Here is a 15,383-nt window from a genome sequence, read left to right on the forward strand (position 1 = left end):
GATGGGTTCAAATTGTGTCGCAACATTGACAGTTCTGTATTTTCTTGTAGGAATTGAGCCCTGGACTTTTATTCAGAAGGTAGGAGATGCTGTTTTTATTCCAGCTGGTTGTCCTCACCAAGTCAGAAATCTGAAGGTAAATGGTTTATTGTAGGTATGATGTATCCATGTTTGCCTAGAAGTGTGTAAGTGCCAAGTATTATATTATTAAGGTATGGTTCTGACATACTATAATAGTGTCTTTGCTTAGACATGAAAAATAACTTTTATTAATATAATATTTCACATAGATTACATTATCTAATCATGCTTTTATTGAGAAAAACTACTATGTAAAAATGGTTTAATACATTATTATTAAAATTTAGATTTTAAAAGAAGAATATAAAACTAATGTACAAATTGTCAAAATAACATAATTAAAAAAATATTGAATACAATTTTATATGCAGAAGACAATAACACTGCACATCTATACAAATGGCAGATTCAATATTTTACCATTATTTTTGTCACTGCTAAGTTGCTATAGCAGCAAGAATCAAAGAGAAATATTATCCACAAATTGTAGTGGAGATGTAAAACTTTTTGATTTCGTCCGAATATGTGGTTGTTAGAGTTCCTATTTTCAATTTCTTGATTTTGCAAGAACAAGGAATGTGAAACTTTTAAATGCAGAGGAAATGTCAAAAATATTGATAATTTGATTTTTTGTTTTACAAATTTATTTAATTATATTGTTAATAATGTAATATGTATATTTTTTTATTGTATTATATAGATAAATAAGTTGTCCTATTAGGTCTAATAGACTTTTTTTTTAAGTCTAAGCCTGTCTTTTTTAAATAAATAGCCTTTTTTTTTAAGCTTAAACTTGACTTTTTTTATTAATAACTCAGGCCAGACTAGACTTTAAGCATGCCAGGTCATAAACTCCTATTAAGATCTGTCCTATTTTCTTCCCTAAAACACATCCTGCAACTGGATCCATAATTAAAAGAGCAGAGGGTATTCAGGAGAACAATGATAAAAAAATCTGGCTGCTACCAGAGGTCAAATATCAAGAAAGATTGAGGAGGGGGTTGTGTTTTACCTGTGATGAGAAATTCTCACGTGAATGTGCATGTAAGAATAAGCATTACAGGGTATTAATTTTATAAGAAACAATGGATGATCAAGGGGATATGCAAAAAGTGGAAGAGAAGACATTGGTGCTTTTAGATCTTCATAGTTCATAGTATGGCTAGCATCAGTCCCAAAAGGGCTCTTAAATTATGGGCAACTCTTGGTAACCAATAGGTGACTGTCCTTATAGACACTGGTGCGAACTACGAATCAAAGCTTATTATTATTTTTTTGTTTGGGGGGGGGGGTGTTTAGTGATAGCAATCATGTAATTAAGGAAATGTATTTTAAAAGGAAGTAGTTGGGCTGCTGCTAGATGGGCTTAGTTCTTCTGTTATAAAATGTAAACTAATTACTTAATATAAAAGGGGAATAATGGGATACTATTAGGGGAATTTTGAGGAGTTTGAAAGTTGTGAAGAGTGGTCCAGACCTCTTGAAATATTGGAGTGTGTATCAGTCTCTTGGGGAGAATCGGGAGATATTTCCTATCAGTCAATAAGGATTTACTTTTTTTCCTTGCTATTTTTGTCTCGACTCATGAGTTCTATCGGATTACTTTTTTTATTATTTATTATTGTAATTCTTATTTTTATTTTGTAAGACAATGACAACATGATGTTTTGAATCTATGATTTCTTATATACTACTAAAGCCCCTAATCACCAACATACATTTTGTGGATTGATTTAATTTATTTAGAGTAATCCTTAAAATGTTCTCCATGTTAACATCATGATATATGTTTTCCTTTTGTAGTCATGTATCAAGGTTGCGATGGATTTTGTGTCTCCTGAAAATGTTGGGGAGTGCTTTCGTTTGCCAGAGGAATTCTGCACACTTCCAATAAATCATAGGTCTATTGAGGACAAATTGGAGGTATGCCAAACTACTATTCTTGATTTCGTTCTTGCACTTATTTTCTTCTCCATTGTTTTGAGATGTAACATTTCTTATTTTGTTGTTAGTCTTTGATGAGCAAGGAGCTTATCATATATATATATATATATATATATATATATATATATATATATATATATATATATATATATATATATATAGGAGGGTTCAAACGACACTGGTGTGACTTTAACTAAGTGTTACACCGCTCAATAACTTTATATTAAATGTGAATTTTGTAAATTCAACCGTTAGATTGAAAGTTCATATCTCTTAGATTATATATATCAAATTTTATATTAATTTAAGATGATTTGATACTTCATTCTCATATAAAAAAATTGACGTAATATATACATTTCAAAATATACTAAAATATGAACACTTTGATTACCTTCAAGTTGTTGTTCAATTTTAACAAAATTTGACATATATGATCTAAGAGATATGAACTTTCCATCTAACGGTTAGATTTACAAAATTCACATTTAATATAAAGTTATTCAGCGGTGTAACACTTAGTAAAAGTTATACCGGTGTCGTTTGAACCCTCCTCATATATATATATATATATATATATATATATATAGGTACGTAGGTAGCTATAGGAGGGAATAAGTTGTCACATGTAAAAATAAGTTAAACTAACTACTTTATAATTTAGAGTATTTTTAATATTTTTAAAGTTCGGGTACTCACAAGTACGAATACCTAATTATGTGTGTCCATCCCATTATTAAGCGGACATTCATTTAATTATTCATTTAAAATCCATAGTGGATTTTTGGTGTTCTGAAGGAAGAAATACCTAATTATGACACATGTAAAAATAAATTAAACTAACTACTTTATAATTTAGAGTATTTTTAATATTTTTAAAGTTCGGGTACTCACAAGTACGAATACCTAATTATTTGTGTCCATCCCATTATTAAGCGGACATTCATTTAATTATTCATTTAAAATCCACAATGGATTTTAATTGTGTATATCTGAGGATGAGTTTATTTACATCCCTAATTCTGCCCAGATTTGACACCCTTCACTCAAGTGCTGTAGTCATCACAATACTATTTCTACATTCTTACAACTCTTCTAGAATTCTTTTAGGCCATAAAACTTCACTAATTCCTTGTGTCATTGCCTTAGAGGACTATTTTGGGGCACAAAGATGGGTATTTACACTTTGTCCCTTTTCATATTTAAATTCGTGAGCCTAATAGGGTTTAAAATCCTATATATTTGACTTTGTCCCTAAACTCGATAAAAGTTGGCTACATTTACATGATGAGTGTTTTATTTAGCAAATGATGAATATGGTATATGATCCTTCTGTGATTATGCCTAAACCTGATGTCAAAAAGTAAAAAGTTGTTATTCGTTGCATTTTTTATTCACCATGAGAAAAATATAGGGTAAAAAAGCCTTATATTTGTCCCGTAGATTTTCATGCCTAGCGATGCCAAACTTGGGATCACTTGATGTTCCATTTGCTTGCGTACCTTTGGGAATGCAGGGTGTGGTTCGTTTAGTGGTGTCGAGTTTGGTGCACGTGAGGGTGTATAAGTGGTATTTGGGATGCTTTTGTTGGCTGGCTCCATGCTTGTGCATCGAACGGTTGACATGTATCCCTTTTCATATTTTCCTCTAGCCTTTATGACTTTGGGGAAATGCTCGGTTCCTGCATTGCCTACCTATTAAATTGATGGAGCTACTTGGAGAAGAATGTCGATTCTTCAAGTTCTCCATGCAAGGACCGAAGAAACTCTTGAGGAAACCTTGGAATGAAGTCCGAAACTCCTTGAAGCAAGCTCCAATGGAGTAGAAGTACTTGAAGTGATTCGGTTACTCTTAGCTTGTTGTAGAAGCTTAAGGAACCAAGTCAAAGGTAGAAGAACCTTTGAGAGAAACCTTTGAGAGAGAGTTCTCTACGATTTTGGGGACTCTTGAGTGAGAGAGAAATCTGATTTCTATTCTCAAAATGTTCAAAAGTAAGTACATGAGAGGTAATTACAAATATATAGGGAGAGGTAGCTTCTAGGAGAAGTTAACCTTAACCATGGTTCACTAGGAACCATGGTAAGGTAAGCTTAACTTCCCACGGTTTAGCAAGCTTGTAGGATAAGCTAACCTTGACCATGGTTCACTTAAGAACCATGGTAAGGTAAGCTTAACCTACTAAGGTTTAGAAGCTTGCAAGGCAAGCTTCAAAAACCTAGAGGTGTAACTTAGAAATTCGGCCAAGGAGGAAGAAGATGAGCTAGGTGGCCTTGGATCAAATTGCTCCATGATTTAATTTGAAAATTCTTGATTTGGTTTAGTTAGGTTCATCATATGATGATGAGACCTAGCTAAATCAAATCTATGAAAAATTAGGAGCAAAATGAGTCCAATATGCAAAATTTTGCCTAGGCCCAACTCAGGCCCAATTTCTAAACACACTCCCTAGCTTTGCTAAATGCCACCCCTTTTTTTCTACTGAAAAAATACAAAATGAATGTATCAACTAGGGAGGTTAAATGGAGTTAAACTCTCCAAGTAACCTACCTTAAAAACAATATACAAACACTAGAAAAAACAAATAAAGTGCCTCACAAATACAAATGCAAAAATAACCTATACAAGAGACTATGTATAAACTGTACAATATACACAAGTAGAACTAGGCCTTCTCTTCATGATAGAGCATTCCAAGTGAAGAATACCTTGGGCTTGTCAAGCCCACTAGTCTTCACAAGGTCCAACTCTTCTTGTATTCTTCTAGCCATAGCTCTGGTAACTGGGCCCTTGGCCCATGGTCTATCATAAATGCTATTTATTTGATTTAGAGGGCTTATTTTACCCGTATCTATTTTTGGGATTGTTGGGGATATGAAAGTAGTGCACTTGATGCATGCTACGTATGTACAATAATGTTCTTGTCCCCAAACTCGGTAAAAATCGATTGCATTTACACGATGAATATTTTATTCGACAAAATAATGAAAAGGTTATATGATCCTTTATGAACATGCCTGACCCTGATGTTGAAAAATTGAGACCCTTGTTATTACATGCATTTGGTATTGATTGTGAGAAAATATAGGGTGTTAAAACTTTATATATTTGTCCATGTCCCTTACTTCAGTAAAAATCGGTTGCATTTAAATGATGAATCTTTTAGTCGACAAATGATGAAAAAGGTATATGATCTTTTTATACTTGACCTTGATGTCGACAAATAGAGACGGTTATGATTCGATGTATTTGGTATTCATGGTGGGAAAATATAGGGTATTAAAATCTTATATATTTGACTTTGTCCCTGAACTCGATAAAAGTCGGCTACATTTACATGATGAGTGTTTTATTTGGCAAATGATGAATATGGTATATGATCTTTCTGTGATTATGCCTGAACTTGATGTCAAAAAGTAGAAAGTTGTTATTCGTTGCATTTGTTATTCACCATGAGAAAAATATAGGGTAAGAAAGCCTTATATATGTCCTGTAGATTTTCATGCCTAGCAATGCCAAACTTGGGATCACTTGATGTTCCATTTGCTTGCATACCTTTGGGAATGCGGGATGTGGTTCGTTTGGTGGTATCGAGTTTGGTGCACGTGAGAGTGTATGAGTGGTATTTGGGATGCTTTTATTGGCTGGCTCCATGCTTGTGCATCAAACGGTTGACATGTATCCCTTTTCATATTTTCCTCTAGCCTTAATGGCTTTGGGGAAATGCTAGGTTCTTGCGTTGCCTCCCTATTAAATGCTATTCATTTGATTTAGAGGGCTTATTTTACCCGCACCTATTCTTGGGATTGTTAGGGATATGAAAGTAGTGCGCTTGATGCATGCTACGTATGTACAATGTTCTTGTCCCTAAACTCGATAAAAATCGATTGCATTTAAACGATGAATATTTTAGTCGACAAATTATGAAAAGGCTATATGATCCTAATGTTGAAAAATTGAGACCCTTGTTATTACATGCATTTGGTATGAAGAATACCTTGGGCTTGGAAAGCCCATTAGTCTTCAAGAGGTCCAACTCTTCTTATATTCTTCTAGCCATAGCTCTAGTGACTGGGCCCTTGGCCCATGATCTATCATCCCCTCTTTCTTGAGAAGGATTTGTCTTCAAATCTGTAGGCTCATCTTCCTCATCATAACTTGCAAAGGGAATAAGATCACTCACATTAAAAGTGTTGCTTACTCCATAATCATTGGAAAGATCTAACCTGTAGGCATTATCATTGATTCTTTGGAGGACTTGGAAGGGACCATCACCTCTACGGTTGAGTTTAGACTTCCTTTGAGAAGGAAATCTTTCCTTTCTCAAATGAAGCCAAACCCAATCTCCCTCCTCAAAAATGAGGTTTTTCTTTCCTTTGCTTCTCTCTAAAGTAGTTCTCTCATTTTGCTGTTGTATATGAGTTTTAACCTTCTCATGTAATTTCTTAACAAATTCAGCCCTAGATACCCCTTCTTTATGAAAATAGTGAGAAGAATCTGGTAGGGGTATTAGGTCCAAAGGAGTAAGAGGGTTAAAACCATATACAACCTCAAAAGGTGAGATTTTGGTAGTCTTATGGACTACCCTGTTATAAGCAAATTCAATATGGGGCAAGTACTCATCCCAAAACTTATGGTTACCCTTAAGGACTGCCCTTAACATTGTAGATAAGGATCTATTAACTACTTCTGTTTGCCCATCAGTTTGTGGGTGACAAGTAGTAGAGAAAAGTAACTTAGTTCCTAGCCTACTCCAAAGAGTTTTCCAGAAATGGCTAAGGAACTTAGTATCCCTATCTGAAACAATGGTTCGGGGTAGACCATGAAGTCTAACCACTTCCTTGAAGAAGAGTCTTGCTATGTTGCTTGCATCATCTATTTTGTGGCAGAGTATAAAGTGGGCCATTTTACTAAATCTGTCCACTACCACAAAAATCGAATCCATGCCTCTCTGGGTCTTGGGAAAGCCCAAAATAAAGTCCATACTAATATCAACTCATGGAGAGTTAGCAACAAGCAAGGGTGTATAAGTGCCATGAGGCATTACTTTAGACTTTGCTTGTAAACAAGCTATACATCTAGAGAAAAACCTCTCAACATCCCTTCTCATGTGGGGCCAAAAGAATTTTTCTTTTAGAAAGCTTAGAGTCTTTTCAACTCCAAAGTGCCCCATGAGACCACCCTTATGACTTTCTCTTACAAGGAGTTTTCTAATAGATCCTTGGGGTATACAAATTCGTCCTTCTTTATATAAGTACCCCTCAGAAATATAGAAACCTCCTTGAGGCTTAACCAAGCATTGGGTATAATTTTCACAAAACTCTGAGTCATTGGAATATAATTCCTTAATGTGATCAAATCCCAAGATTTGAGATCCAAGGGAGATCAACAAAGTGTGTCTCCTAGAAAGGGCATCAGCCACAATATTATTTTTCCCTTTCTTGTACTTGATCACATATGGGAATTGTTCCAAAAACTCTATCCACTTAGCATGCCTTTTATTGAATTTGCCTTGACCCCTCAAATACTTAAGTGACTCATGGTCACTATGAATGACAAACTCCTTGGGAATAAGGTAGTGTTCCCAAGTTTGAAGGGCCCTAACCAAAGCATAGAGCTCTTTGCCATAGGTAGGATAGTTAAGAGAGGCACCCTTAAGTTTTTCACTGAAATAAGTAATAAGGTGTCCACCCCGTAACAAAACCGCTCCTATGCCAACCCCAAAGGCATCACATTCTAGCTCAAAAGTTCTTGAAAAATCGAGAAGAGCTAGAAGAGGTGCATGGGTGAGCTTATCCTTTAAGGCTATGAAGGCATTTTCTTGTTTCTCTCCCCATATAAATTCCACATTTTTCTTGACTAACTCATTTAATGGGGAGGCAAGTGTGGAGAAATTAGGAACAAACCTCCTATAGAAGCTTGCCAACCCATGGAAGCTCCTAATATCTCCAACACTTTTAGGAGTGGGCCATTCTTGGATGGCCTTGATTTTCTCGAGATCCACATGAACCCCTTTTTTGCTAATGATAAAACCTAAAAATACAACACTATGTACACAAAATGTACATTTCTCTAGATTACCAAAAAGTTGACTTTTCCTAAGAATATTGAAAACTTTCCTTAAGTGTCCTATGTGATCACTTAGGCACCTACTATATATGAGAATATCATCAAAATAAACTACAACAAATTTACCTATACAATCCCTTAGAACATGATTCATGAGACGCATAAAGGTACTAGGAGCATTGGTGAGTCCAAAAGGCATCACCAACCATTCATACAATCCAAACTTGGTCTTGAAAGCGGTTTTCCATTCATCACCCTCTTTTAATTCTTATTTGATTATAATCACTTTTAAGATCAACTTTAGAAAATATGATGGCTCCATGAAGCTCATCTAACATGTCATCAAGTCTAGGGATAGGGTGTCTATACTTCATAGTGATGTTGTTGATGGCTCTACTATCACAACACATTCTCCACTTGCCATCCTTCTTAGGAACCAACAACACTGGAACAACACAAGGACTTAAGCTCTTTCGAACCCAACCCTTCTTCAACAACTCTTGGACTTGAGACTCAATTTCTTTTGTTTCTTGGGGGTTGGTCCTATAGGAAGGCCGATTAGGTAGGCTAGCCCCAGGCACCAAATCAATTTGATGTTCTATTCCTCTTGAAGGAGGAAGGCCCATTGGACCCTCGGGAGGAAATAGATCATCAAACTTTTTTAAAAGAACTTTGACCCCCATAGGTAAAGTCTCATGTCCACTAGATGTGGCAGTGCAAGAAAGAGTTCCTTTACAGAGAAGGATATAAGAGGGTTGTTGAATCAAGAGGGTTTGTTTAGAAGTGTTCTTCTCTTGAGTAACAACCTCTAGCTAGGGAGGGAACTCCTTTCTCCCTAGATTTCTCTTTGTCCTTAGGTTTCACAGATTTTTTTTTCTCTTTTTTCCTCTTTTTTTTGAAATCTTTTCTCACTCTCTCTTTTGAGTTTCATTTGTGCTTGATCCTAAGCCACATGTTGAGGAGAAAGAGGATGAAGCACAAATTTCTTTCTTTATGTGTAAAGGTAATCTTGTTAGTAAGGCCATTATGCATGATTTTCTTATCAAATTGCCATGACCTTCCTAATAAGATATGACAAGCTTCCATTGGTACTACATCACATAGCACCTCATCTTCATAATTCCCAATGGAAAGCTTGACCTTTACCTGTTGGTCAACTGCTAAGTCACCATCCTCATTAATCCAATGGAGTTGATAAGGTTTAGGATGGAGACTAGTAGTTAAGCCCAACTTATCAACCAGCCTAGTGCTACAACAGTTGCACCATGAGCCCCTATCAACAATGAGAGAACATGCACTGTTTAAAACTTTGCATCTAGTATGAAAAATGTTCTCCCTTTGTGATAAAGTATCACTAGGTTGGTTGTTGAGGAGTCTCCTAAGCATTAAGAGCTCCCCTTCATAAGGAAAAGTAGACTCTACACCTTCCTCTTGTTCACTTGCTTCTTCCTCACTATTACTAGAGGAAGTAGTAGCCTCATCTTGGCTACTATAAATGTCATGCCCCCTCATGATCATGACCTTCTTTATGGAGCATTGGGAGGCAATGTGGCCTCTCCCTAAACATTTAAAGCATTTAATATCACTAGTCCTAGAACTAGTGTGTGTAGTGTCCTTTCCCTTTCCCTTATCTTTTTCTGTTGTTAGATTCTTGGAGGGTTCAAAGGTTTTCTTTTTCTCAAAATTTTTTCCCTCCTTCTTGGAATCTTTCTTTAGAAATGAAGAGTGGGAGCTATCTTTTTTATAACATTTTCTCATTTTTTGTTGTTCTACCCTTACACAAAGTTGGACCAAGTCATTTAAGTTCCTGTAGGGTAGTAGCTCCACTTGGTCTCTTATTTCTAAATTAAGACCACTCAAGAATCTAGCTACAGTTGTAGCCTCTTCTTCCCTTATGCATGCCCTCATCATTAAAAGCTCCATTTGTTGCCTGTACTGTTCTACAGACAAATCCCTTTGTTGGAGCCTTTGGAGCTTATTCATAAGCTCCCTCCCATAGTAGGTGGGAATGTGCCTCATTCTCATAGCACTTTTAAGATCATTCCAATATTGAATTGGAGGATCATTGTGGAGGCGTCTCTCTCTCTAAAGTTGTCCACCAATACATGGCATGCCCTTGGAAGCTAAGGGTAGCCAGAGGGACTTTTCTCTCTTCACTCACCCTGTGGCAAGCAAAGAGTTGCTCAACTTTCATTTCCCAATCTAAGTATAACTCCACATCATCTTTGCCAAAGAATTGTGGGAGGTCAACTTTGACTTCCCTTGGCCTAGTGGTCCTCCTAGGAGTATGTTGGTAGTGATCCCCTTGATTCATGCTTTCATTAGGGGATGTATATTGGGAATGTGAGCTCCTACTCTTTTTTCTATGTTTTCTCATGTCTTCTTTCAATTTTTCTTCCTCTTGTCTTAAAATTCTCAATTCTTCCTCAAGGTAAGCAAGTTGTCCTTCTCTTTCAATCTTTTCTTTTTCTCTTTGAATGGACTCTTGCTTTTTCCATAGCTTAAGTGATTTGAGCTCTTTAGTGATATATGAAAGACTTTTTGGAGAGCCATCACTTTCACTATTGGAGGAATTTTGAGACATTTTAATTCAAGAAGATTTTTTTTCACACAAAAATAGTTTTTATGAAAATAAGATTTTTGAAGTGCTTTAGACTTGGCACTTGGAGGTCTAAGAGTACAAATTAAATTTTGGAGGGAGGTGAGCTACTAAAGAACCACTTAATAACCAAGCCTCTTCAAGTAAAAATCTCTAAACCCCCTTGTACTTTTGTCTTGCATAAAACAATTTCACAAAGATCTTTTCTCAAAGAAAAATAACAAACAAGTGCCTAAGTGTACAATTATATGATGCTTGAAAACATAAAGGCAAGAAAACATAAATTGCTTGAAAACTTAAATGACTGAAAACATAAATTGCTTAAAACATAAATAGCTTGAAAACTTAAAGACAAGAAAACATAAATTAGACATTGAAAGCAATTAAACCTAGGTGAGAGCTTGAAAGGCACCAAAGACCTTCAAGGACCATCTCACAAGTACTAAACGAAATGACTATGAGAACTCTTAAGGAGAGATAGAGATACACCAAAGGCACTCAAAGAAACTCCTTAATAAAGGCATTGTACAAAAAATGACAAATAAAAAATTACAAGAAAATGAAATTCAAATTTTATTCAAATGAAATGCAAATTCACACTCCAAATGAAATGTCTTCACATTCAAATGAAATTAGTGGCTGCACTCAATTTCAAAGAAAACAAATTAGCCACTAATTAGAGATAAATTTTAGAGACGAATTTTGTAAGGAAAAACAAGTTTTAGAAACTGAAAATTCCGTCACTAAAATTAGTCTCTAAATTTTCACAAAAATTTTCACAAATAATTTGGTTCCTTCTTGCTCCAATCCAGCCACCAAGCTGCAACCTCACAAGGTGTTTCACTCCTCTTTTAGAAGCAACCTTGACTTTGGTCACTCCTAGGTGTTTTCAAGAGTCTTGCCACCAAGAAAGAACAAACTCCCTAAGCAACCACCAAAGCCTTCAAGTTGATTTCCTTTGACTTGGCCTCCTACACCTTTAAGAAGCACTCAACCACCTTCAAGACTGGAGTATTAGTGTAAAAGCTGAAAATGCACAATTTAGAATGGCTACACCAAATGGTAGAAAGAAATGAGACAAACTAGAAGGAGTTTCACAAAAATGACAAGCAACAATTAAGGCTAATTTGGAAAGCTAGCACACAAAAAATATCCTATCAAAGGCACTAGAATGGATTACAAAACAAAAGCTAAGATTAGAAACAAAAATAAGACACAATTTATGTGGCTGGACCGAAAAATATGTAAGCAAACACACACCAAAACCGAGAGCTAGTTTTACAAATTTTTTACTCCTTTTTGGCTTTTTCTTTTGCTATTTTCTTTCTTTTATTTTTGCAAAATATTTTTCACTTCTTTTTCTTTGATTAATCAGGAGTTTAGATGCCTTTTGAACAAGTATAGATCTCGGCCTTAGGCTAGAAAAATTGCAGCAAATTTTTCACACAAAACAAGAGGTGTTCACAAGCATGTTTTCACTAGTGCTTCTCAATTTTGTAATGTTTTTAGGTCAAATTTTTTAAGCACTCATTCTTTTGTGTTTCTCATGCATTTAGAACACTTATACCTCTGTTTTGTCTTTGTTTTAAGGTTCAAAAGATTGCAATAGGTTTCAGCCACACAAAATACTCAAGGAAAACCTAATAGGAATTAGTGTTTATGAATTTTTTTGACAAAACTTTTAACAAGACATAATAGAAACCTAACTCTAAGAAATTTGCTAGAACTTATAGCAAATTAAGAACTCAAACATGTAAAGCAAAAGCACATATAGTAAGGTTCATATTTAATAAGAAAATACACAAAAGTTTTGGACACAACAACACAAAGCAAAAAATTAGGTCAAACAAGCTAGTCTAGGAAGTTTCAACAAATAAAAGGACTACACATGACTTCTATGACAAAACAATTGATTCAAAAATAAAATCTGTTCAATGAATGTTGTCCAATCACGGACACATGTGAATGAATGGAGAAGACTCAAGCAAAAACAAAAAACGCACAAGTATAGGAACCTAAAGCACAACAAAACCGGTTTGATTCAAGAATTAGAAGAACAAGAAAATATGAATCAAACTTATTATGTGACATTTTGGATCCATCAAAGTGTGTATAAAATCTAGATCCATTCAGCAAACATAAGAAGACATCTAATAGAAGGAAGATACAACACAGATTCAAGTAAAACAAGTTAGAAACAAAACCTCAAGAGCACTAGGCTCTAGATACCAAAAATGATGGAAGCACTTGGAGAAGATTGTTGTTCTTCCAAGCTTCCATGCAAGGACTGAGATGCTCCTTGAGGTTGACACCTTTAGAACTCTGAAATCTCCTTTGAAGAAGCTTCAATGGAGGAGAAGTTCTTGAAGAAGGTTCGGCCACTTCCTAAGCTTGTGAAGGAAGCTTGAGGGACTAAGGCAAAGTTGAAGAACTTTGATAGAAACCTTAGAGAGAAACTTCTCCATGGTTTTTAGAGACTCTTGAGTGAGAGAAATCTGAAGTTTTATTTCTCAAAATGTTCAAAAGTGAGTACATGAGAGGTATTTACAAATATATAGGGAGAGGTAGCTTCTAGGAGAAACTAACCTTAACCATGGTTCACTAGGAACCATGGTAAGGTTTAGCTCACTTCCCACGGTTTAGAAAGCTTGTAGGGGAAGCTAACCTTGACCATGGTTCACTTAAGAACCATGGTAAGGTAAGCTTAACCTACTAAGGTTTAGAAGCTTGCAAGGCAAGCTTCAAAAACCAAGAGGTGTAGCTTAGAAATTCGGCCAAGGAAGAACAAATGAGCTAGGCGGCCTTGGTTCCAAATTGCTCCATGATTTATTTTGAAAATCCTTGATTTGGTTTAGTTAGGTTCATCATATGATGATGAGACCTAGCTAAATCAAATCTATGAAAAATTAGGAGCAAAATGAGTCCAATATGCAAAATTTTGCCTAGGCCGAACTCAAGCCCAATTTCTAAGCACACTCCCTAGCTTTGATAAATGCCACCCCTTTTTCCCTACTGAAAAAATACAAAATGAATACATCAACTAGGGAGGTTAAATGGAGCTAAACTCTCCAAGTAGCCTACCTTAAAATCAATATACAAACACTAGAAAAAGAAAGTAAAGTGCCTCATAAATACATAGGCAAAAATGACCTATACAAGAGACTATGTAAAAGCTATACAATATACACAAGTAGAACTAGGCCTTCTCTTTATGATTGTGTAGTCCAAGTGAAGAATACCTTGGGCTTGGAAAGCCCACTAGTCTTCAAGAGGTCCAACTTTTCTTGTATTCTTCTAGCCATAGCTCTAGTGACTGGGCCCTTGGCCCATGATCTATCAGGATGTGTACTTTTTGTGTATGTATGTCTGTGTGTGTGTCTAGGTTTTTGTGTTTATGTGTGTGTTTTTTTGTGGTTGCGCCTGTCTGTGCATTTGTGTGTTTCTTTGTATCTGTGTGTGGTTGTGTATTTGTGTGTTTGTGTCTATGTTTGTCTGTGTGTGTATGGATGTGAATGTATCTATGTGTTTGTTTGTCTATTGTTTGTGTGTTGCTTTACATTTGTGTTTGTTTCTGTGTATGTGTGTCTGTATCTTTGTTTATGTTTGTGTGTCTGTGTGTATGTTTGTATGTATGTGTTTGTGTGTGCGTGTTTGGGTGTGTTTGTTTGTTTGTGTGTCTCAATGTGTGTGTGTCTCTATGCTTGTGTGCGTGTCTATGTGTTTTTGTGTGTGTGTGTGGTTGTCTCTATGTGTGTGTCTTTGTGTCTATGTATGTTTATTTCTGTGAGTTTTTGTGTGTGTCTATGTCTGTGTTTGTGCATCTCTTTGTGTGTGTTTTTGTGCATGCATGTGTTTGTTTGTTTGTCTGTGCGTTATTTGCGTGTTTGTGTGTGTTTGTGTTTGTATGTGGGATGTGACTATAAGTTTTTGTGAGTGTTGTTTGTGTGTGTCTGTAAGTTTGTTTGTATCTATGTGTGTTGTTTGTGCCTTTGTCTATGTGTGTGTGTCTCTATGTTAGTGTTTGTGTGTGTGTTTCTTTTTGTGTTAATATGTTTGTTTGTATGTGAGTGAGCATGTGTCAAACTACGTTTGTCTGTGTGTCTTTTTGTGCGTGTCTTTTTGTCTCTTTGTGTTTGTCTATTTATCTGTGTGTGCGTTTGTGTGTGTCTGTGTCTCTATCTATGTGCATGTGTCTGTGTGTGTTTGTGTGTATGTGTCTATGTATGTGTGTGATGGTTCATGTTTGGGTTTATGTCTTCGTATTTGTCTGTGTATATGTTTGTGTTTGTGTGTTAGTGAATGTGTTTGTCTGTATTTGTGTGTGTGTCAATGTGTAGCTGTGTTTGTTTGTACGTGTCTATGAGATTATGTGTGTCTTTGTGTATCTTTGTGTCTCTATGTGTGTGTGTTTGAGTGTGTTGAGTGTCTCTTTGTATTCGTGTCTATGTTTTAATGTGTGTGTGTGTTTGCATATATGTGTGTTTGCATATATGTGTGTTTATTTGTGTCTTTGTGTGTGTTTCTCTATGTATGTTTATTTGTATGTGTCTAGGAGTCTGTTTATGTATGTGTAGGTGTGATGGCAAAAGCCTAGTTAAGGGACCCACGACTAGGGGAGGATGCATGAAGAGTGAGCTAGTTCAGAGAAGAAGAAACTTCGAAACATGTTTGATAATTCACTAAACACTTGGAT

The 15,383-nt window shown here is 35.7% G+C and overlaps 1 protein-coding gene across 2 annotated transcripts in view; it reads left to right on the forward strand.

The window, feature by feature from the left end:
- LOC109814626 (lysine-specific demethylase JMJ29) overlaps window positions 1-15,383 on the forward strand; it is a 33,499-nt gene that overhangs the window by 5,548 nt on the left and 12,568 nt on the right. Inside the window, exons 8-9 of one of the 2 annotated variants that reach the window (XM_083071075.1) lie at window positions 51-136; window positions 1,885-2,139. In XM_083071075.1, the coding sequence (XP_082927201.1) occupies window positions 51-136; window positions 1,885-2,100 (302 nt within the window). In that variant the 3' untranslated portion in view covers window positions 2,101-2,139. Of the gene's footprint in view, window positions 1-50; window positions 137-1,884; window positions 2,140-15,383 lie in introns of those variants that run through there. The other variant, XM_083071076.1, reaches the window with a different exon arrangement.

Source organism: Cajanus cajan, chromosome 3 (assembly GCF_000230855.2).
Source record: "Cajanus cajan strain Asha chromosome 3, NIPB_CcT2T_4, whole genome shotgun sequence".
Taxonomy (NCBI): Eukaryota; Viridiplantae; Streptophyta; class Magnoliopsida; order Fabales; family Fabaceae; genus Cajanus; species Cajanus cajan.